Source organism: Charadrius vociferus, unplaced genomic scaffold (genome assembly GCF_000708025.1).
Source record: "Charadrius vociferus isolate BGI_N301 unplaced genomic scaffold, ASM70802v2 scaffold309, whole genome shotgun sequence".
Lineage (NCBI taxonomy): Eukaryota > Metazoa > Chordata > Aves > Charadriiformes > Charadriidae > Charadrius > Charadrius vociferus.
Genome location: NW_009661370.1, coordinates 3,897,833 through 3,922,824, shown reverse-complemented (window position 1 = coordinate 3,922,824; position 24,992 = coordinate 3,897,833). Strand labels below are relative to the sequence as shown.

General features: G+C 39.4%; 1 protein-coding gene across 1 annotated transcript in view; it reads left to right on the top strand.

Annotated features, from left to right (window-relative positions):
• The window catches only part of SMYD3 (SET and MYND domain containing 3), a 391,913-nt gene that overhangs the window by 320,796 nt on the left and 46,125 nt on the right, over positions 1-24,992 (top strand). The window contains exons 10-11 of the mRNA XM_009893664.1: positions 17,343-17,430; positions 21,698-21,872. Of these exons, the coding sequence (XP_009891966.1) occupies positions 17,343-17,430; positions 21,698-21,872 (263 nt within the window). The remainder of the gene's footprint in view (positions 1-17,342; positions 17,431-21,697; positions 21,873-24,992) is intronic.

Genomic DNA, 24,992 nt, shown 5'->3' with positions numbered 1-24,992 from the left:
ATTTCCAAACAGCCAAGGACAGAGGGCTTTTTTTTTTTCTAGTGCCAAAAATGACACTAAAAACCAAGCAACCGCTTCTAATTTCTGGGCTCTCTTGTTCATTAACAAAGGCATCATCTCCTCAGCTTCTTAGCATTTCTTACATGACTTCCGAGGCTTCTTCTGTCTTTCAACATTGTAGTATTTTCCCATCAAAGGTCATTCCGACAGACAGTGTCAGACAGGGACAAATGGACTGTGATCATTTTTCCATGACAACTTACCTCTCCCAGTTGCTTCAGGACTGCCTCAGTCTGCTCTGGTCACAACTTGGCAGCAGTCAGCTGGAGCTCACTTGGCCTGTCAAAGGTCACAGAAAAGATATTGCTGTTCTTATAAATAGATGGGAGTTCAGAGTTGTATGCAGACTCCTTTCTTGTTCAGGGGATCCTCAATAGGGAAACCTACATCAATTTGGTCCAACAATTTTGTATTTCAAGCTGACGTAGGAGTTGGTGTGTGGCACCCTCCCAGGAGACCAGCTTTCTGGGGGAGCAGGGGAGCAGAATCTCATTCCTTTCAGACCCAGCCATCTCAGAGGAATGTAAATCTTCTGGCAGATGTTTTAAGCAGAAACACTTTGTTGCCAAGGGAAGGGGAATCTGCTCTCATCACTGTTTCAGGCTATAGTGGCTACATTGAAGTACGCAGCTAGCAGTGTTCCCCTTTCTGGACATCCAGCTTCCTTGGGACAGTCGTTAGAATGAGTTACTGCTGTTATGATTTCTTTTTTTTTGAGATGGTGTCATTCCTATTGCAGTTACTATTTGGTCTCTGCTAAATAATAAACAGAAATAAGAAAAGTCTTGCTTTGGGTTAGCACTCCAAAATAAACATATAGAATCACAGAATGGTCAGGGTTGGAAGGGACCTCTGGAGATCACCTAGTCCAATCCCCCGCCAGAGCAGGGTCACCTACAACAGGTTGCACAGGACGGCGTCCAGGCGGGTTTTGAATGTCTCCAGTGTGGGAGACTCCACCACCTCTTCCAGTGCTCTGCCACCCTCAAAGTAAAGTTCCTCCTCATGTTAAGATGGAGCTTCCGATGTTCAAGCTTGTGCCCGTTACCTCTCATCCTATCACTGGGCACCACTGAAAAAAGGCTGTTCCCATCCCCCTGGCACCCTCCCTTTAAGTATTTATAAGCATTAATAAGATCCTGCCTCAGTCTTCTTTTCTCTAGACTAAAGAGACCCAAGTCCCTCAGCCTTTCCTCATAAGAAAGATGCTCCAATCCCCTAATCATCTTCGTTGCCCTTTGCTGGACCCTTTCCAGCAGATCCCTCTTGAACGGGGGAGCCCAGAACTACACACAGTACTCCAGATGTGGCCTCACCAGGGCAGAAGATAGAATATGCTGAGAGAAACAGCCATAATTTAAAATGTAAGACTAGATCAGACAAATCATTTTCCAAACACCTTTTCCTGCAGGGAGTTTGGGAATACTAGTTCCCATCTTTGTTTGCAGATATATGTTGAAGCCAGTTGCTTTATCTGAACTTGAATCTTTGAATTCTCTTCCCTCAGGTTGCTTTAAGGTCTTGTGTGTTTCAGCCTGTCAAGGTGGTTTCTAATATCAGTAGTGCCTAAGAAAATAATCTTGATTTTGGATGCTTTTTCTTGATCTGTTTATCAGTCACTTCCTTCTACTCTGCAGGGTTTTTGGTCTTTTAAAATCCCATAAATTAGGTAATTTGCTTGAAATATGACAGATTTTAATTCAGATCCCATTTCAATCAGAAAAAAAAAAAAAGATGTTGCAATTTTAAACTGTAGAGTTTTCTGGACTGACTGGGATTCAATTTTCTGGGTTCAAAAATCTCTTCTGTTGAAGGTCTTCCACTTTGGACAAAATAATATTTGCATCAGAGCAAGAATGACATTTTATCCTAAGTGTCAGAGCACTCCCTATGGGGTAAGGGGATGCCTTGATTTGGACAGTGCTTCAGGCAGTGGGTGAAGTTGAGATGAGTCCAGGATACAGAGAGTTCACCATGTCTTTTCTAGATTCCTGCTCCAAATCAAGTAGAAATAGGAGCTTAGATCTTTGTCTTCCCGAGTGTACATTGTAGCTAATGGGCTATGAATTTTAAAGAAAAAGGAAAAGAAATCGAGTGATAATACCTTTTTCTCATCAGTTCTGTGGATGTGAGCTAAATCCCTTTCTGACAGGGAATGAATTTCACCATTTACCTTTAAAGACCCAAACCTTTTTAACTTCAACCTTTACTGGCATGCTGTATATTTTGCTCCCTCCATTTCACTGTTTTCTCTCCTGATAGACTCTTAGCTCTTTGGAGTGAGTATTCTTTTTACTCTGTACAGTCTAAAAATCTGAAAAAGAGTGTAGCTGTGATTCTGATACTGCCAGATTTATAAATAATGGCAACAGTAAAGTCTACATACGTTCTGAGTGACAAAACATGGAGGAAGAAAACAAGATGGAAAAGGACTCTCTACTCTTTATCAGCAAATTTGTGAGTAACTTGAAATAACGCACAATTTTATTGTCTCACTGAAATTTTTTGCAATAGGCCAACTTCAAGTAATTTCAGCAAAAGCTTTTGTTGCCTCCAGACTCGTTCCCTGTTGAAGACATCACCCAAAACTAGTGCAGAGGAACTTTTTTTGTTCTGGAAAAATGACTTTTTTCAAATGTGGTTCCTATGATGCTCCTTCATATAAGTGCATCCTGTGTCTTTCTCTTCAGTTTCTGAATATGCTTTCTTCATACTCCAAATTCCTGGTTTCTAATGCCATCCTGACTATATAATGTCTAATTTCTTTATGATGTTGGGCAGTTTTTAATCTTTCTGATTTATTTTCCTTAGCTCAAAAATTGTGCTAATAAATCTTACCTTTCTTACAGTGTATTTTTTCTGAGATCAATTACTGTGCATTCAATGTCAGGAAATCACTAGAATGAAGTACTATATATACAGTGGGTGTAAATGCTTGATAAAACAAAAGATTAGCTTCATTGCTTTGTCTGTTGTCCTAGTTTTCTTATAATTCCAGTGAGAGGGATAATGAGTGGTTTTGTAAAGCAGACTTGTGCATAGCGGGCCCTAAAGTAAGATCACTGTTTTACTTTCCATGGGTCAAGAACGGGTTAAAAAAAGTCTGGAAAAAAATTAATCTACTAGTCCAGATTTTAATCTGGTAATCTGTCCCATTATTAAATCTATGAACCTAAACAATCTCCTTAACCTGTCTATTTCTAGGTGTATTCTGTGATCCATTTCACTGCAATTACTTTTTGTAGTGAAGTGTACATATATATCTACACCTGAAAAAAAGAGATCTTAAAGGGAAAAGCTATATTGTATGCATATATGTATGTACATGGGTACATGTACAGAACAGACCGGGACAATTGTAAACAGTTTTAAAGATATTGTATCTTTTTAGTGAGCTATATATTACACATGGTGTATATTTTGAGGTTGTTGTCTTTTGCTGCTATTTGTTTTGCGATCTTCGGTAAGTAATGTACAACCCTGTTTCATGTGTCCCTCCATAAAATAGTTAAAGAAATACCCATTATACATGTAATATTAAAAAGATTAATTATTCTTTAGAATATCTCAGTATGAAACTTACTTCAAAGACTCATGTTGTTATTTCCCATGCCACATTGTGGAAGTGCATCTTTCACTCTACTCTTCTTATTTAAATGAAGAAAGATGGCTTTCCTGTCATCTGCCTCTAAACTTTTAGACACTCTTTGCAATCCAAAAGTTATTTTTAATTTTATTTTTCAAAGACTGATTTAGGACCCTCTGCCAAGGTCATCAGGTATCATGACTTCATTCTAATTTCTTTTTTCAGTGTAATTCTTTAAAGTTTGGGGGTTTGGCTGAATTCGTAGGAAGCACCATAGGTTAAGAAAGACAAAATTAGGCTCTTCAGTACCTAAATCAATTCCAGTCCTTAACTAATATCCTCTGGGGTCTATTAAAGCAAGAATGAGCTCATCTAAATAGCAAGGAAGTCTATAACTTTTGAGCCTGTAAAACTGCAGAATGAATGCTTTGGATTGAAAAATTGCTACGGTAAGCAATGTGCCAATAATTTAATTAATATCACAACAATGCAGTAATTAAAGCTGTAGTTATAAATTTTGCATTAGTGAGCTTTATTTTTAGACATGAATAGGAACTTTCTGTCGTGCAAAGGGCAGAAGGCTTGAAAAGGCTGAATTTACTGTAGCCATGTGAGTTACAGCAGAAGACTGTGTAATTTGTTGACCCATTGCAAGATGTCCTGCTATTTCCCTCAAGATTGCTCAGAGAATTTTATGAAAGCCATTGACTACACTGCAAACAGTGATTTGAATTGGGGAGCATGGTAAAACAGCGTATCGCAACTTTACCCAAGATTTACCTGGCCAGTCATTAAGAAAAACATGTTGCTGTATCATATTGCTTTAGAAAAGATAAGGCATGAATCTGTTTTAGTCAGTGCTGACAAGTGATGGATATAAACTAAAGTTTCTGCACTTCCTTTGACAATATGTAGACAACTAAATTTTGCTCTCAAAATATTTCTGGTGTACAACTTTACGTTAAGTTTGCATCATTTTCCTGTAAAAAAAAAAAAAAAAAAAAAAAGAGTCCTTCTGAGCTTTGAAAGCTTTTGGTATGATTCCAGCTACTGCCTAATAATACAATAGTTTGAATCTAGAGACATTTGTTATAGGGGGGAAAGACACTGTGAAGTTTTTAGTAGTACGTTGTATGTGGTTAATGAGGGTGGGGATCCGTGCAAAGTGAGCTGCTTCTCCCCTACCCCAAACTCTCCCCTGCAAAAGAAATTTAAAAAAGGAGGGGTTGAGACAGCATGCTTTTTAGAGGAGTGACACTCATCCATCTGATTGGGAAAAATATTTCAGGAGAATGGTGTTTTTTAAGTGATAAGTGAAGTATTTAGTGGACAGCACTTATCATGGGACAGAGAGATACAGTACTAGTACTGTGAACTGTTTTGGAAAATTGGAAATCCAATATAGATTATGTATCACCAAATTCTGTTGTTCCAGCAGGTCCCGTAATCAGTTACTTACATGTGAGTCAAGAAGTCTAACTTTCAGTACGTTTTGTGATCTAGGCTACCTCTCCTTGCTTCAGGTCAACTTGGCCGATCACCATTGATTGCTGAGTCACATAAAAACTTGTAACAATGGCAGTCAACAGGAACCAGCTGCATGGTAGCTATTCAAACAGTAGATGAAGGCCCTGAGAAATATTCAAGGGCCTTATAATAGTTTCCATGACATTATGACATTTTAGAAAATGTCCTTTTCTCTGTCTGGTATGTGGCCGTTTTCCTGTTTTTCGTGACAATGATTAAAATATCTGTATTACTGAATGAGAATAATAGAGTACTAGAAAGGTACTGAAAACAGGTTGTTTCAAGCACTCATTTGCCCTATGGAGTGTTTCTAGCTGCTTCCCTTAAAAACTGGTAGAACCTTTACTGGTTTAAATTGGCGTTAGTTAGAGGATGTCAATAATGATTGTCCAAAGCAGAAGTTCTTGAAATGACTAAAACACTGTGCAAAATCTTCTAAAGGTATTTGCATGCTTCTCCTTTGATTATATGAAACTAATATTCAGCTAGGGGACAGTCAGATTTGTTGGCAAAATTCTAGAGCAGGAAACTCCAAGATACTGTGCTCTCTTAAGAGCTGCAGTTGAACAAAATTAATTCAACCTTATTTTATTCATGACTTTAAAAAACGTGGAGACTGGTCAGTGTGGATTTGAGCATTGACACTGAATATTCAAGCAATATGATAGTGAGTTAGGCAGTCAATTTTTATCAGCACTCTAGGAATTGCAGCTTTCACTTTTGAGATCTGTCAAATATTTTAAGGTATAGAGAAGATTGATCAACTGTGTATGATCTTAATCATGTTGCATGTGCTTTTCTAAACCCTAAACTCCCTGTATTTCATATGCGTTCATTTAGAAAATGTATGCTGCAGTAAATATTGTTATTTTACATTGCAATATACATTAAAAAGCATAATTACTACAGATACCATTTTATCATGTGATATATCATGTATAAAGATATTAATTGTTTTGATATTAGTGTTCAAAATAAATATCTAACTTCACGTCAGTGTATCTTCAGTTAGAACCAATCATTCAATGGGCACAAATGCTTTAAATCACTGAAGCATAAGTTGAACTTTGATACACAAATAGCTACACCTCTACTTAGTGAAGTGTTTAGTCATTCGCATAAATATTAACTTTAATGGGATTTATGCACGCGTTTAAACTTAAGTACATATTTCAATGCACTGATGAATGTGGATTGGATTATGCATTGTGAATACCTAAATATTCTGAGGATTTTAGACCTACATATCTCTTTTGAGCCACTAAATGTCCTCAGTGGCACTCTGTCTCCACAGGTCGCAGAATTAAGCAATAAAGCAGATTTGCCTTATAGCTGTCAGTTTGTTTGGTAAGATAGACCTAGAGATTGCCTTAGCAAATGTGTAATGTCTAAGACAATCTGCAATCCAGCCTCACAGTTGCTAGGGATTAGGCTGAACAGTATCCTTCCTCAGGTAACCAAATTACCCACAGGGTTTTTTTGGACTGATGCTGGAAATGGCAATGGAATTACAAACGTGCCAAGAATTTTTGGGTGGTCTGGCATAAGGCTCTATTTCTCTGATGCTAAGCTGTAAATACTTTCCTTTGCTTTTCTTCCCTTCTTCCCATCCTCTGGCTTTTATGAGTTGATAAATAGAGAACTTCTACTTATTGCTCTTCCCATGGTTCAATCAATTCTTATTTCAGGTTGTAGCCTGTGCAGCTTGGATGGGAATTTGGAAGTCATCTCCAGAGTCCTAAAATTAAAAGGTTTATAAAGGCAGTGCTGTTACAGACATAAAAGTCAGTCCTGTTGCTCATGGAATATGCTGCAACTTCCATCGTCTTGACTGGGAGTAGGCATTGGGGTCTTGGTCCTGCAAAGTTCCAATCATCCCCAGGGGCATGAGCTGTGTATGGCACAAGGATTTTGTAAAACAGTATGGAGAAAGGGCAATAAAAAGAACTAGGATAGCCCTAGTGTAATTATGACTCCTTTTTCATCAAAAGGAGTAGTAGCATTTAAGGGACCTAGTTTAAAAATAAATACGGGAAATGCTTTGGTCAGCAACAAGAATGACAGAATGTGTTAAATACATGTGCTTTTCATTTGAAGAGTCTCCAGGTCCAGGCAAGATGCTATGGTAAAGTTTAGCTGCTAGCCCTGTACATTGTTTATATTTTGGCAGATCTCTTTAGATAGTATCTTGCTTTCTTGCTAAATAGCCTAGCGTCCTTGTATGCTGCTTTTTGTGAGAGGAAATACTGTCTGTAGTATTATTTACTTAGGTTTTTATCACAAAGAGATAAACCAGAAAAGCTTTAATAGTAACACGTGATCTCTGAGCATTATTGGTCTTTTAAAAAATCAGTTGGGCTGTGATGTTCGAGACTAATGAAAACTTTGAGCTTTTTTCTTGTCTTTTCTCTTACTACAGGAATTTATACATGTACCCTCCAAATATATATACCCTTGTGGTGGATTGACCCTGGCTGGATGCCAGGTGCCCACCAAAGCCACTCTATCACTCCCCTTCCCAGCTGGACAGGGGAGAGAAAATATAAGGAAAGGCTCGTGGGTCAAGATTAGGACAGGGAAATGACTCACCAGTTACCGTCATGGGCAAAACAGAATTGACTTGGGGAAATTAATTTATTACCAATCACTATCAGAGTAGGATAATGAGAAAATAAAAGCTAAATCTTAAAACAAACCCACACCCACACATACAGGCTTAACTTCACTCCTGATTTCACTACTTCTTCAATGAGGAATGGGGGCTGTGGTCAGTTCCTCACAGGTTGTTTCTGCCGCTCCCTCCTCAGGGGGAGGACTCCTCACACTCTTCCCCTGCTCCAGCATGGGGTTCATCCCCTGGGAGACAGTCCTGCACAAACTTCTCCAACATGAGTCCTTCCCACGGGCTGCAGTTCTTTATGCACTGCTCCAGCGTGGGTCTCCCCAAGGGTCACGAGTCCTGCCAGCAAACCTGCTGCGGCGTGGGCTCCTTTCCCCATGGATTCACAGGTCCCACCAGGAGCCTGCTCCAGCATGGGCTTCCCACGGGGCCACAGCCTCCTTTGGCTGGCTGCTGGGGCAGATATCCACCTGCTCCCGCGTGGGGTCCTCCACGGGCTGCAGCTGGATACCTGCTCCACCATTAACCTCCATGCACAGCAACTGGTTTTCCCCTTCTTAAATATGTTATCCCAAAGGCGTTACCACCATTGCTGATGGGCTTGGCCTTGGCCTTGGCCTTGGCCAGCGGTGGGTTCGTCTTGGAGCTGTCTGACGTTGGCTTTATGGGACACAGGGAAAGCTTCTAGCAGCTCCTCACAGAAACCGCCCTTGGAGCCCCCCCCCCCCCCCTACCAAAACCTTGCCATGCAAACCCAATGCAACACAAGATTGGTCTGACAACGCACTTAAACATTAAATGACTGTAATCATCAGTTATATATAATGCTTACCAAATAGTTTCAGAGTGTGTCCATAATAACACTGTTTCTACAGTACCCAGCATTTTCATGAATGAATTGGAAGTAATTGCAAAATCATTGCCAGTAAAATTCATGGATGACAAAGACTGAGAGAATAATAAATATTTATGAGGACAGGTAAATAATACAGAGTAACTGGAATTGCTTGGTAAATTAGAGCTATTGAAATATAATGTGCCACCACCGCAAAGGTAGAACACATGTTCCACATCCGAAATGGGGATCTACAGCTATGATTTATTTCACCAAATCTCAGACAGCTACAGTGTAAATGTCAGCATCTGAGCTAGTTCCTCCAGACTTCCTTTATGGATAAAATGGAGAAAAATAGACACACTTTGACTCTTATTCATCTGATGTATTTTAGGAACCTGCTTTAGGATAACACAAATTACACCCTGAGAGTGTGTCCTGGTTCCGGCAGGGATGGGGTTAATCTCCCCAGGAGCCGGCAGGGGGCAGGTATTCCATACCACGTGACCCATGCCCGGGCTATAAGAGGAGCTAGCCGGGGCGAGGAGAGGAGTCGCCACTCGGGGGTGGGCTGCGGCGGTGCGGGTCCGGTCGGTGCGCTTCGCGGCGGTACTGTAATCGCGTTTTTGTCTTTTCCTTTTGCTGTTCTGTTAAATTGCACTCTTTTAACCCACGAGTTTGGGCCTGTCATTTTCTTTTTCCACGACTGTGGGAGTTGTGCGAGCGGCTGCGTGGTTCTTTGTTGCTGGCTGAGGCCAAACCACGACAGAGTGCCTCCTTTTCTCTGTCAAATAGAAGCGTAGCCCAAATGTTTACATTTGATCAGATGAATCTCAGCATGGGTATCTGAATAGAAATTGAAAACACTGTGTTCTCCTCTGTCAAAGAAGGCTAATGTGACCCTTGAGTCTGTAAGCAGGGGAGTCAGTAGGAAGAGGGATGCCATTTTACTTCAATATAAAACATTTATTTGTGTCTCTAACATACAATATACAGATTCAGTGATCTTTGAAAAGGCTGTTTAAAAATGTGTGTGTCTAAAAAAAACCATAGAAATAGCTGAAGTGGGATTGCAGTGGATAAGAGTGGAATATGAGTCTGACAGAAATGCGATTACTATTTTTGGTGTGCAGAATTGTGAGCCTGACAGATATTGGACATGCAACTGGAGAGGTTGAGAACTGTTGGTCTATTTGCTCCTCTTGTACTGTATACTTTAAGACTTAATTAAATATAAGATGTTACTGGGATAAACTTATCTTAGTCCTATTTAATTTTATTAAATTGAACTGACTTCTTAAAATGGACTTGCCGATCTTAATTTTCTCTTTATTAAAAACATCTTATTTTAATAAATTTCCCACAGTTGTTTTTGATGCCTCTTTTTAAATTTCTGAGTAAATATTGTAATGTTGTAACTGTGTTGGATAAAGTTAAGGTTATTCATACTACCATGTGAAGGTTTCTTGCACTAATTGTACGCAGGGTCTGAGGAAATCTTCATCTTGATTTGAATGCCTAAATAGAGCACTTAAACATGAATGGTGTGAACGACTGTTAAATTTTTCGATACCTATACAATTTAGAGTATTACTAGTCTGTGCAGTTCTTATACACTTCCAGATGCCAGAGTCAGTAATCCATGACGAGCTGATATCGATTATGTGAGGTAATGTAGTCTGCCTAATACTGAGCAATATACTGCACAGCTGCAATATGGCATCCAGCTGCAATGTGTCTTATTTTACTGTCGGAATTCAAAAATAAAAGGTGCAAATTCAGTTTGTTCAGAAGTCAGGTTCACCACCTCCCAATAGGCTCACAGGGAATGCGACATTGTTTTTGTCTGCAGACAGAGTAGCTTTGGAATTGCCATGTGTCCCATTCACCCTCTTCAGAGCCATATGGCAGAAAACACAAGGTCTTCTCTTCTGACAGCTCAGCTTCTAGTCACGACAGCCGTATGCGGGTTGGAAAGTATTGTTGAACTGGCATTTATGGAGCTGGCATTATTTTTCATGGAGCAGGGCAGGGGAGCTTTTGAAACTTCAGAAATCACATGTAAATCTTGAATCATGACAGGGCTCTGTGCACTGATCATTTCACACACTCGTAGTTCTTCACAAAGTATATTCACAAGATTGAAGGTGAGTGAAATCCTCAACTGAAGCTGCAGGCTTCTATGAACCACAGCCCTCATAATAAGACATGAGGGGTCTTTAATTCTGAATTTAAACTTCATCCAGAATACGGATATAAATCCAGCCCAGATTCCAGTGTGGAGTCAAACTCTAGTACCACAGGTTGCTTCACAATAGCCTGTGCTGCCCTGTGAGTATACGTTTCTTCAGCTATACAGCCCTCTATCGCAAACGGCTGTCCCATCACAAAACGGTAGCTTCAGAGTTGAGCACAAATTACCTGTGGAGATGAGAAAGACTGGAAATGTTTTGTAAGAGATGACCTCAGATGTTTTGGTAGACCATGCAAATATGATTTCTCTTGCTGTGGCTGTAGCTGCCTGCACCTGTGATTGCCTGGCGGGCCCTCGTACCCTGTTTGCTCTGAAGCACTCAAGTCACAAATTCAGTTTAGCTGCAGTATAGCAACTTACATATCACATTTTCTCACCGACATTTTTCTTCATCGTACTAAAAGTGAAGCTTCAGAAGATCTGCAATATCTTCTGCTTGTTTAATGCTTTCCTTTTGCCGCCATGTATAAAATAATGAGTTACTGAGTTTACTAGAAACATATGTTCAGTAGTTGCTGCATTTTTAAATAGAATCAGAAATAGAAAAAATGTTGTTTATGCTTTCAGAGCTTAATGTAAGAGATCTGTTTTAAAATGTCATGCCCTAACTTAAATGTGTCTGAGCTCTTCTGACACCTTCTTCAAACAAAACCTAAGAAAACCTATTTTGATTTGGACCCATCAAGTTGGTCAGAATTGTTCTGTCAGATGCACATCTCTAGTTGCCACTTAAATTTTTAGAAATGAAGCAAATAGTAAGCCATGGTCAGTAATTTATGTGAAATGTTCAGATATTTGAGGTATCTGTAGCTTTTATAGTGTTAAAATATTACAGTCTAGAAAACTTCCTTTTTAAAGACATTTTTCAAGCTTCCACAAAAAGAGAACAAGAACAGAATTATACGCTGCTGTCTCACAGGATTATCGTTATATAGTCATAGATTTTGTGTCCAGAAGTAACTGTTATGATTATTTAGTGTGATTTTTTTCTTGCAAAAATATCATACCCAGTAGTATTTCATATTAAACCCCTGATTTCAGTTTGAACCATAGTTTATAGGTTTTTACCACTGCAAAACTGACATTTGCTGGTGCTTACATTACACTTTTTTATTCCATTTGTGTATTTAGAAGAGAAGATACTGATCATGGAAAACTGTAGATCTTGGTTTTTACTCCTCTCAGAGCAGCCTGGAACTCCAATACCCCCTACAAAGCTTTGCTCATTTCTGCCTGTGTGGGACTGGATACTTGATTACTGGAAACAGGCACATAATGAAGATGCCCTTGGACCTACTTCTTGTAGGGGGAACGCTGGGGAGAAGAAAAAGAGGTGTAGGAGTTAGTTACTGTTTGGAGTTTCCTGTCCCCAATTCTCCCTTCTGTGGAGGGAGGAGGGGGGTGCTTCACAGTTCCTCTCCTGGCAAATCTCTGGCTTGTTTCTCTACCTCCATCTGTGAGAAGGAGAAAGAAAAACTTGTAGAGAGGACAGAAAATGTGTCCTATTTCTGTCCTCCTATTTCTGTCCTGTAGCCTAAGTGTGAAAGGAGGACTAGCCCTTAATCGACCTTTTAGATGTTCAGGAGATCTTCAGAGGTGCAGTGCATTACAGATGAGCAACGTTGGAGCTGTGGGAGTGCATTTGGGCAGAGGGGGCAACGACACTGACTGGTTGGCATATGCTTGTTTTGGTAGCAGAGATGCCTTCTCTCAGAGAACATGCTGTCCATGTGGGAATCTTTTAACGTTCAGGATTTTAAATGTTGGGACAGTAAAGAACAGTGACTGCTAACGCTTGAAATGAATAGGTAGGGAGCACTTTTAGGAAGTGTAAGAAACAGAAGAGTAGTCAGGGGAAGAGGGGTGGTGTAAAGTAACAGGAAGGAAAGAGAAACCTGTATCTGTACTTTGAAGATTATAGTCCTTTCTAAGGAGAGCTCAGTTAAGGATGGGATGTGTTCAGGACGCTAAAATAGCAGAAGAGATAGGAAGAGAACTAATTCTTACAAGCAACGTGGGAGCAAAGGAAAAGGAGGGAATGAGACAGGTGAACGTTTTCAAATGCTTATTTCTGTGGTGGTTGATGTCTGTAATTGTTTCAGGAGATGGTGCTTTTATAATAAATCTTCCTGTCACTTAAAGCCAGAACCGCAGAATGTTTTACATTTGATCACTGTGCAAACAGATTATAATCCTCATCAGATACCCTCTGGTCTTCTTATTTCTCTTTCTTTCATTATAGCTTTGCTATAAGTAATTATAGCTTCATTTTTAAAAGTGTCACTAACAGAATCTAAACCGTGGAAAACTGGGTAATATTTGAAGCAAATACTGACTTTTAGTGGTGTATTCTGTACCACAGACTACTTATATGAGCATTTACAGGATGCACTGGAAAGAGCTGATCGTGTCCATTCTCAGGCTCCTGAAACATAGATTGCAATGAGTATCTACAAATTTAAAAATCTGGAGAATAATTGGATATAAACCTGGAAGTATTCTGAAAGGCAAACAAAAACTGATGTTGTTCTGATCTACAAGCTGTAGAAATTATGATGTTCAATATTTAAAAAAATTAATCTTGTTCTTACATCCTTTATACAGCAAAATTTTTGTGAAATTTAGGGGAGGCAAAATGTTTCTTTATGGCTGGAAGATTTTGCTTTGCAGAATATTTTGCATTTGCCCCTTTTGAAGTACCACATAGATTTCAAGGGTAGAATTTTGTCTGGTTGAATTATGTAGCTGACCCTTTGTGTTTTATGTACCCTAACTAAATTCAAGTAGATGTGAAGCTACACAGTGTCCTTCTTTTGAGAGATGTCAGGTGTGAAGGGTTTAGCTTATAGCTTGTTTTACTAGAAGAACTGAATATGACTGGAAATTGATCCATCTAAAGGTTTAGAAGCACAGGTCTAAGCAGTCAGGGATAGGTAGTCCAAGGGATAGGTGGTCCATGGCGTTTTCCAGAAAACTTCAGTGTTAAGATGACAAATCCCCAGGTGTGTTTTAACAAGAAAGATGTAGTAGCACCTGCAATGGTATTGGAAGAATAGAGATGTAATTGAAATGTTGCTGTTGCATGTTAACTCACCTTTTAGTGAACAAGTTTCCCACACACATGCTTGAAGTGGAAAGCAGGTGCTGGAACCATCTTCCATCTGGAATAATTGCTCAAAATAAGTCACAGGATCAATTTTGTCTTTCCTTGCTTGCTAGATTGTGGGTTCAGCTAGCACATCCAATGACACTTCTGCCTCCAATGGATTGTACCTGTGTTAAGAGCATTGCAAGGTTGTGTTCTTGCTGTGGAAAAGCGTGTGTTACAGCTGTCTTTTCTGCTCTCCTCATGAGACTTCAACACTTCTCTCAGTTTTCTCCAGCACGCCTCCATGTGTGAAAGCTGAATTGTAAAGAATGCCATTTTCAGCCATCATAAGGTTGTCATGCAGTTTTGTGACTAGATTATCTAGTCTAATTATTTTTTAGACCAAGACACAAATATTTTGTTGTTCTCAAAAACAAATTCTTATGTTTAGTGTCAATTTTTAGAAGTAAGGAAAATAATTAGGCACAAGTTGCTAATTCTTTCTTCTTTTTCAAAAGCCTCCTCCTTGTCTTCAGCTAGGGTTCTCCTTTTCTAGAGACGAAAAATGCCTGTCTTCCCTTATTGCTGGCAGCTCTGCCCACCTGGAGGTTTGACTGGGAACACATTCTGAAAAGAGATGCTTTGAATGGGTGTTACTCTGTGGAAAGCTAAATCTCCCATAGCTGTTACTGCCATGCTCTTAGATTAAATTAAACAGTTTGGCGTAACTATTAATCACTTCAATTATTTCCATAATTCCAACTCCAAGGCAGCTTTGTATGTTTAGCTGGCTTAGTCATATCACATGGTCATGACTTTCAAGGCATTGTCCAAGGGAGAGAAACAACTTGCAAAAAGCTTACTAGGCTGGAGGGCAGAAGTGTTCCCAGTGACAAGCCCTCCTGGTCGTTTTGCAGCCCCTGCTTGGCTGCCTGTTTGGTAGCACCCTCTATGCGTTGAACTGGAGTGTTTAGGAAAGGACAGGACTTCTTTGGTATATGAAAATCTGGTGAAGAACAGTAGAGGTGTAAAAGGCCCACCTAGCCAGGTCTTTGGTTGTTCTTACATAAGCCAATCCCCAAAATGCCTCATCTTGAGAACACAGAAAACATCTCATTGAAACCTGTGACTTAAATCCTTCCCAGAACTGGGCATCCTGCCCAGCTCCCTCCATCCTAAAGTCTCTTACAAAAGGGATAAAGACCATGAATCCAGAGAGTGCTGGGAGATTATTGGTCTAACAGACACTCCCTGTTCTCTACCTGGATATGAAGCCAGTAATGACTTAACCCTATGCACTGGTGTAAAGGTTAGAGGAAACCCCAACCTTGCACTGCTTTAATGAAACGCTTGAAAACAATGAAAAGCAACTCAAAAGACTGCGCAAGAAAGAGAAAGATTAATTCTGTGTCAATGAATGCTTTAACCTGATTCATCCATCAGTCCCACTGTGTGCAAAGTGAGCCCTAATGATGCATCAGTCATTGCCCTGTAACAATTGTGTAGTTGGTTTTTTTCTTCTCTTATAAATCTGTCCCAATTCCAATGTTTCTGAGGTTTTAGTTCTAAGGCTTACAGAATGTTGCAGAAATACTAAGAATTATACTTGGGCCAGTGGGAAAACATAGCTTAAAAGAATTTTTCTTTTTCAGGTATCTCCTTAAACCTAAAATTTCACAGATATCATTCTTAGTATCTTACAGGCCAGATTTATCTTTTAGATCAATCAGTGAGCAGTGCTTGATCTACAAAGGTGTCTTAGAGACAGATTATTACAGGTTAACTGGCTGAATTCAGAAATTTATGTAGTCCCCTAAAAACTGGTAGAAGTTACCTTAAAGCTAACAGATTCAGCGTAAGTCTGTCACAAAGCTGTAAGAGGGATGAGTATGTACATTAACTGTGCTGATAAAATTTCTACAGTATGAGCTTGTTTGTCCTAACATTCACCTTATGCCTTCTGGTGGCAAATTCAGCTATGAACAAAATTATTTCCAGGTGATCTTTTGATCAGAGAACTGATTGTAGGGGAAGTACATGTGCAAAATGCAGTGGGGTCAGGCTGCCCTCCTTATAAGGCCCCACAGAATGGTGGGGCAGCTGAGACCAATCTTAATTTAATCTTGATTTAATCATCCCAGGGATACACAGAGTTCTGCTGTTTCATGGAGCAGATGGAAAGACAAAACTGAAAATGAAATGTGAAAGTGAATGCTGATTCTCACTGTAAATATTTTCTCTTCTGAATTTATGGTAAATAAGAAGCAGTGGAATAAGAAAATTATGCAGTTCTAGACAGATACAGATTATAGGCTTTTTAATAGAGGTACTCCTGTGATGCCCAGTGAGCATCGGTTGGTTACAAAGTGCTTGGTTAGATTTTTCACGTACCTTCTGTGTTCATCTCCAGGCCTCCACCCCTGCTGAAGGCTGATTTTTTAGAACTGTATTTAAAATATTCCTGAAAGAATTTGCACTTACAAAACCCTTTTGCGAGTAGTGGGGCCTTTTATAAGGAGAGAGAAATAATGAACTGCAATGTCTTAAAGGCCAGATTTTTAAAGGTATTTAAGTGCTTATAGCAATGGAAATTTAATATCTAGATGCTTTTGGAAATCCCTCAAGATGCTTAACTGTGTCTGTAGATTCTTTAATAAATTTGTTCCAAGTGGTTTGCCTAAGGTGCAGTTAGTCACTGCTAGAAAGTTGAAAAGGGAAGCTTTCTCTTACTGCTGTAGCCATTAAGCATTTTTACCTTCTTTATGACAAAGCGATGGGAAAATATAACTTTATAGAATCCGATGGAATAGGGAAGAAATAGCAATGAGTTATAAAAGAAAAATGAAGTTCAGGCTTTTTCTGAGTAGTAGACTTCTCTTGTAAGCTCATGCTCATAACTGTAATGGATGAAGGTAGCCTCCCACTGTTTGTAAAGTCTCTATAATCATCACATGGTTAATCAAAATTATTTGCTAAATCCTTTCTACAGTGTGGTTGAGAATCTGTGAAATATTAGGTAGCAGGTGATTGAGAGAATTTGATCTGCTCAATGCATTTTAATAGTAAAAATCACATGCTATTATTTCTCTTTTCTGGTTGATCATAGTTCTTGTTGCAATCCTAATATCTGGTTTGAGTATTTAATGTTTCCAAGTTTGCATTCATTTTCTTGATGTCAGTTCGTTTACTTAAAAACACAGGGTGAGTATGAATGCCAGGTGAAATGATTTTTTTGTATATTTTCAAAAAATAGTGATACAATCCCCACAAGCAGCTTTCGTCAGTGTAACCTTTTTGTCCTGTTTTTCATCATTACTGCATATTCTCAGTTTACTGTTTTTCTCATCAAATGCTTTTGTTTCCATTAACCAGGATGCTGAGAAATTGGCTGGTGAAGAGTGTGCTTGGAAAGAAGTCAAAGATGCTGTAAATGAAGTGAGATATCCAAAATCAAAAGAAGGTATCCTTTCTGTGACAAGCTACAGTCTGTCATTCAGCTGTGAAAACAATGCAGAGAGCCCCTTAGTAAGCACTTAATCTTTTTAGATTTATTTCCTAAAGGTTTACATTTTTTATGTTGTTTTAAAATGTATTTTTAATTGATTTGATGTTCAAACCATGTCATATTCTTAATTGTATTAATAGTAGTAGAGTCTCTGATTACTTGGACTGGAACTGCTTCATGGCAGGGATGGTAGGTACCTAGGATGCGAAGGGATATTTTGGCTCAGGTGTAGACTTCTGCCATCACAGCCCACCACGTCATATAAATCCACTTTTAAATGAAATAAAGCTTAATTTGAACATTGTTAGATTCTTTGTCCCATTATTCCCATTGTGAAAATTTCCAGGTTCTCATTCTTTGCACAGCGAGGACAATAGCAAGGACATAATCACAGTCAGGTTCACTGCAAACACTATAGAATCATTGTAATAAGTTATAATAATAATAGATAATTAAGCAAATTGAATGAGATGATCTTGCACTAATAAACAAAACTGGTACGTAATGGCAATGGCTATCATGTAGTTATTCAATCCCATTAAAAAAACTGGTGAACAGCAAAACCCAAGAAAAGATGAGCAGAAGAGAGGTGGAGATTTTTTACTAGCAGACTATGAGTATATTCATCCCTCTGTCATCTTAGTCTATTCAGTGGAATTTCACTGTGAATTTGGCCTAATGTAGCAAGGTGCCTTACCATTTTCAGAAGCATGGGCTTTCTCTGGAGCTAGAAAGAATTAAATCTTCCAGTACTCCTTTTCAGCAGCATAAAAACAAGTTTCATAGTGATATTCCAGGCTCGAAACAAGTAATCACAATTTTTATTGTAACAACGACAACAAAAAAACCACCACAACTGAGTTTCTTTCTAGTCCAGAGAGATTCATTTGTTAGCAAGAGGGAAACACTCATCTAACTTTAATCTTCATATAGTTTCTAGTCTGTCTTAAGTTCCTCTGTAGTCACTGGGTTGAGACAGACAATACTGAAATAGATCTTCAGGCATTCAGTTATACTTCAAGGCCCGTGTTTTAACATGAAAGTTAAATTACAGATATGCAACATGCGGTTACAATCATTTTTATACTGAAAATATGGAGCCAGTCCTATTTAATGTTCCTATATTTAACTGAAGGAGAAAGTGCACCTACTCAATTTTGGTAGGGTCTTTAATTAAGGTTACTGATTTAGCTGATATTTAAAAATAAATCAAACACATTGTAGTAAAAGGTATCAGGACTGGTTCAAAAAATACATCTGTGCTATCCATTCAGCTCCTGTTCTCAGACATGGGCTATTTGAAATGTGTCATCTTTCCTTCCATTGCACCACAATAGCAGTGCTAAATGGCACGCAGTGACAAGTGCAGTACCTGAAGAGAGGGCTTGATGTTTGTCTGCTTGCCAAGAATGAATAGTAACCTTTGCTTGCTGACTTAAGCACATAGTCATTAGTTTGACAGGCTGGAGAGTTGGGCGGAGAGGAACCTTATGGAATTCAACAAGGGCAAGTGTAGGGTACTGCATCTGGGGAGGAATAACCCCATGCATCAGTACAGGTTGGGGGCTGACCTGCTGCAGAGCAGCTCTGTGGAGAGGGACCTGGGAGTCCTGGTGGACAACAGGATGACCATGAGCCAGCAATGTGCCCTGGCGGCCAAGAAGGCGAATGGCATCCTGGGGTGCATCAAGAAGAGTGTGGCCAGCAGGTCGAGGGAGGTCATCCTCCCCCTCTACTCTGCCCTGGTGAGGCCGCATCTGGAGTATTGTATGCAGTTCTGGGCTCCCCAGTTCAAGAAAGACAGGGATCTGCTGGAGAGGGTCCAGCAAAGGGCTACAAAGATGATTAGGGGATTAGAACATCTCTCTTATGAGGAAAGGCTGAGGGACTTGGGTCTCTTTAGTCTAGAGAAAAGAAGACTGAGGCAGGATCTTATTAATACTTACAAATACTTAAAGGGAGGGTGCCAGGGGGATGGGAACAGCCTTTTTTCAGTGGTGCCCAGTGATAGGATGAGAGGTAACGGGCACAAACTTGAACATCGGAAGCCCCATCTTAACATGAGGAGGAACTTCTTTCCTTCGAGGGTGGCAGAGCACTGGCACAGGCTGCCCAGAGGGGTTGTGGAGTCTCCCACACTGGAGACATTCAAAACGCGCCTGGACACCGTCCTGTGCAACCTGTTGTAGGTGCCCCGCCCTGCTCTGGCGGGGGGGCTGGACTAGATGATCTCCAGAGGTCCCTTCCAACCCTGACCATTCTGTGATTCTGCAAGTGTAATTTTTTAGCAAATTAAGCCAACAATTTCTGTAGTTGAGAAAGTTAGTGACTTCCAAAACCTTAGCTACTGATTATAGCTGATACAGTTTGTAATGCTAAATCTGCAGCTAGAGAACTTGAAACAATATGGGTGAGTGAACTGTCTCAGGCCCAAATTCCAGTTTAAGCATACAAAGTGAGATGCTAAAGCCAAATGCAAGGGGATTATTGTGGAGGAAAAGGACTCCTTGGCACCTCAGGCCACACAACAGTAGCAGAGCTGGTTGAGAGATGCTTCTCTGTTCTTGGGCAGATACAGGACAGCCAGCTTCCCTTTTGCCCTGTTGCAGCTGATAGTTGTTTTTCCAGTTTGCAGTTTATGTACCTGAAAATTTGGTCCCAACAGGTCCTGCGATACAGCACATCTGCTATTAGATGCTAGTCAGTGAACAAAGCAGCATAATGAGAAGCAAAAGCAGACAGACATATGCATCAGCTAAAATGGTAATCTTTCAAGAATGTCAGTGCTTTGTACTTTCTACAAAAATTGTATCAAGTGGAAATAATATCCCTCATTCTTCTGTTTGTCTGTCCTTAATCAGTTGTAAAGAATACATGGATGTTTGCCAGAGATATAAAGGTTAAGGTGCAATTTTATAATAACACATTCCTTCCCTTATATGGTTCTTTCAATCCAAGGGCATGAGAGCAATTCACAAATAATTAGTTTAGCCTTGTAACAACCATACTATAAATCCTGGCCCAGCTACATAATGGTCACATTCTTAAATTTTAAGTATGTAAATATTCCTATGTTCAGGAAGGACTAATTACTTCATCACAGGGTTATCATTGCACACTTCAAGCCATTGCTAAATTGGGGTGTATAGTATTTTCAGTAATGTCATGAAGATAATTGCTGAACTTCCTTGAGTTGATTGTGTGGAAAGGACTGTGATACAAACAACATTATTACTTCTTTTACTGTAAGTCTATTTTTTTTTATTATTTTATTTGTTCTTACTGGTGTGTATGGTATCTTTTGGGGTTTTAGACTGCTTGAATTGTGGGACTCCCATAAAGTCCCAGATGACAGTACTCTTTTGAAGTCTGTGTGTATTGGTATTCAGCTTAGGTGTGGTCAGAGAGAGAATAATCTGGTCCACAGAGAAGTCAAGCCAATGTAGAACGTAATGAAAATAAGTGATTTGTGGTAAGGAGTATCTAACTAAAGTGAATGCAACCCCCAGCTTCCTTCTCTTCCACACACACAAAAAATCTTCTTGTAGCATTGGAAGAAAAATCGTCTTTACTGACAAGATCCTTAATCCTGAACTACAGTCAGACATCAAAACTGTGATGCTTTTCTTTCTCATGCATGAAGCATGCAGCTGTACATGAAAAAAAACAATGCTCTTTACACCTGTTTCAAGGAGAAAGAAAATTAATTAATTGCAAGAAAAGGTTCTAATTTCATGAGAATCCTAAAACAAATCTTGGGCAGCTTAAAAGTATGTGTCATTATTTTAAAATATAAAAAAGATAATTTTTTTTAAGCTGCTGAGACATTTTGTTAAGACATGTTTCCATTGGTTATTGCCCTTGGGTGTAAAGTTTGGAGAAGTATCTTAAGTCAATAATAATGTTTCAGCAGCTAAATAAAACATACTTGAATTTTAGTTTGTTATGTATTAAAATATCCTTTCATTTTGTCATTTTTCTTTTACCCTTTATTGCTGAAATACTGCCTTATTTAGAAATTGTTTTGCTAAATGTAACCAAAGCATAGTTGCCTAAGCTACCACTTCTGAGTTCAAGTATGTTTTCAAGAATTGAAGCAGAGTCTGGAACGATGGCAGCTTTTTTATCTTCATGCCCTGTAGCTCTTACTCTTTGCTAACAACATTTAGAACTTGTATTTTTGTTTGATTGAAGATGTTTCTTTAACTAAGTCTAATAACAGAGTGGGAGCAGGTTCTGGCAAGATGCCAGAATCTCTTGAGCTGCAACATGGGTCGTCTTCCAGACACAAATATCTATCACCTGAAAATGCTTGACTGTGCCATGGATGCCTGTATTAACCTTGAATCCTGGGAAGAAGCTTTGTATTATGGAAGCAGGACTCTGGGACCATACAGGTAAGAGATGTAATTGGTTCTGCTGTTTCCAAAGGTGGAGGGAGAGGGGACTGTCTCATTAAAAGCAAGTATTGTGTTTCGTCTAGATGCTTCTTGCTGGTTTTATTTCTTGCTGTACATCTTGCCTTGCTTTTCAGGTTAATGGATGAGGCAGCATTCCCATTCCACTTCCACAGTTGGGCTGAGAGCAAATAAAATGATAATAGGAACTATAATAATAACTGATTATTATCTCCTCGCTATTTCATGTGTTCAGATGCTGCCCTATCCCTGATCAGAAGTGACTTTCTAGTTCAGACTCCACTGCCGTGAGGTTATCCGTGTTTTATGCTGAGCTAGGTCAAGCTTGAGTGACAGGTAGCTGGCTGAAATAATGTATATTCTTTGTATAATCTACACGTAGAGTTTACAGAAAGAATAAAAATCTTTCAGAATGCAGTTTCAATTGGAAATGAAAAAGGGAAGGGGCCGAGGTGGCGAGGCACTTGCTGTTCTTCTCTCCATCAGTACTTGCTCCTGTGCTGTACTGGGAGAGTTTCTGAGTCTGATGACTTTTTATCGATAAGGAAGGATCCTCTAGGAGATCCTACGTCGTGTGGTAGGTCTTGAAACTGGTTGGAGCCTATAGCTGTAATGCAACTGTGGTCATCTAGTGGAGAAAGAGCAGGTGCTGCCTACTTTGGCTTTGTTCAAAAAGCTCCATGACTCAAATCTTTGGATTCTGGGTATTTACGTTGTTTGTAACCACATGTAAACCTGTGCTGAATGTCCCGATACCATGTTATTCATACATGAATGTTCATTCTTGGTAAGGTATTTTTTAGAGCATCTATTTCTTCTCTGTTGGTTCTTCTACAACATATGATGTTCCAGTACATAGTGTGATGTTGAGAAGTGCGAGGGGCATGTGAGTGCTGAATAATATGTGCTGCTGTGAATATGAACATCTCAGATTTTGCATGTCTTCCCTAATCAAACCACAATGCCATCAGGATTCAGCATTTTGCCTGAGGAAATTTCATGTGGCAGCCTGTTTCTGAGTAAAACTCTGGGCTTTACTTGAGAAACAACACGGCATTTCAGAGCGTTCACTAGAATTAGTGAGAAATCTGCATAGGCTGTGGTACACCAGAGCTGTAGAGAAGCTTGGTGTTCATATGACTATTATTTCTAATAGAGGAGGGCATGAGTGCCTACCAATTCTCACATTTCTTCAGGGTGAAATTCACATCATGTGTGTCCCACTTAACCTTTCAAACAGGGCTTATGTAGTACTGCAGCAGTACATGCTTCCTGCCAGCCTTCTACTGTGTGGCACGCTCCAAATGAGCAGAGTAGTCTGCCTTTTTTAATGTTCCCTTATTAAATAAATAAAAAAAAAAATCCTCACTTGTTTTGTGGTTTGTTTTTTTTTTTTTTTATTTTAAAACTTGTTAACTCACTTCTTCACAACTGACAACGTAGGATTTTTCTACAGACATTTCCAAGAGCAGAGATTACAGTAAGACTGAGTGCAATTTTAACAGATAATTTACTAAAGCTTTCTCTCTTTTGCTGACTGAATTGTACTGTAATTTTTAAGCTGTTTAATGCAGGAGTTTGGAGATGAAGGAAAGGGTTTGACTGTTCATTCAATTAATATCTCTTAAGGAATGCTATTTACATAAGATATGAGACTTTTTTAGCACCTTGAAGGGCTTTTCCTTGTTCTCTTCTCATCCAAAAGCATTATTTAAAAGAGACTTTCAGTTGTTGTTCTTTCTTTATACCTTTAAGTCATCACTACAAGCTTTGACACACCTGAAACAAAATCCTCAGTTTCTCATTACAACAAATTGTGCCCTAAGCAGCAGGAGAGCAAATCCTAGGAAATCTTTTGGGATGCATTGAATTTCTCCTGTTGAATCAATCTACTGCTTGGCTGCTCCTGCAGTTCCATTATAGCTATCTATTTTCCTTTCCTCAGCTCTGGAAAAAAGTATTCATACAGCTCTCCACAGGGAGTCACCTGAGAATTCATGCAGTCCATATAAATAGGAAATCATTGTTACAACTTTAAAGGCCCTGGAGATTTGGTCAAAAACAATTTTAATTTCAGGTAATGTGTTTATTGTGCATTTTCCATTTCTTTAGCAGCAGGATTAATTTTCAGTGCTCTGTGACACATTGTATGGTTATATGTGTTTTTATTTTGATGGTTGCTGACGTTTTCAGAATCATCCACTTCGTGTAACTGGTGGAGACAGGTGGTTAAACTACGTAAAACTGATTTGTCATAGTGAATACTGACCTCTGTGTTCTAGGTAGTGACAATAACCTATGAGGAACATTGGTTAGGACCTCTCAAATATTTTTAGAACTTCCAAAAGAAGGGGAGAGATGGTGGCTGTTGAGATGAAAAGCTGCCTTCTCCTTTTCTGCTGAACTATAACTGGCCTTTATTTGTTAAAACCTACAACATGTACTTTCACTGAGTAACCCAAGCCAAATGTATCTACACAGCTTTTCTTGTAAATGTCACAGTAAGTCTGTCTGTCCAAGACCCTTAACAAAAGTTAAGACATTTGCCTAAGTGAAAGCTGCCCCGCATCATAGTCAGCACTCAGCAGCTTGCAAAAATAAACTTCCTTTCAAAAATCCTCATGAGCCTTAACCACAGAATAACAGAATATCAGCAAGAGGTGTTACATGGGTTTGTCATGTCTCAGTTAGCACATTCACACTCTGGACTGACTGCTGTTTGTGAAGAATCAAATGCAGAGATACTGAGTAAGGCAGACTTCCCTTAGGTTACCTCTGAGGAAGGACCCCAGCGTTTAGCCCTTAAATTGCAGAGAAGGCACATACGTTCTGGGGATTGGGTTGGGGTTTTCTTTTTCCTTGTCAAGTATTCAGTGCTTACAATGCAGACAAAGAGTGGAAGTATGCGTCTGTTATAAAACTCTGCTAGATGTTCTCAGCTATTGTGACAAGAGTAATAAGAAGAAAAGAAGTAGCTAAGTGATACCATGGGCCTACTGGATTTAGGAAGCAGAAGGGACTAGGTAAAGCTGTGTCGCCTCTCTGGGCTCCTGTGGCATCAGGTCTGGTCAGATTCTGATACTGTGAGGACAAACACGT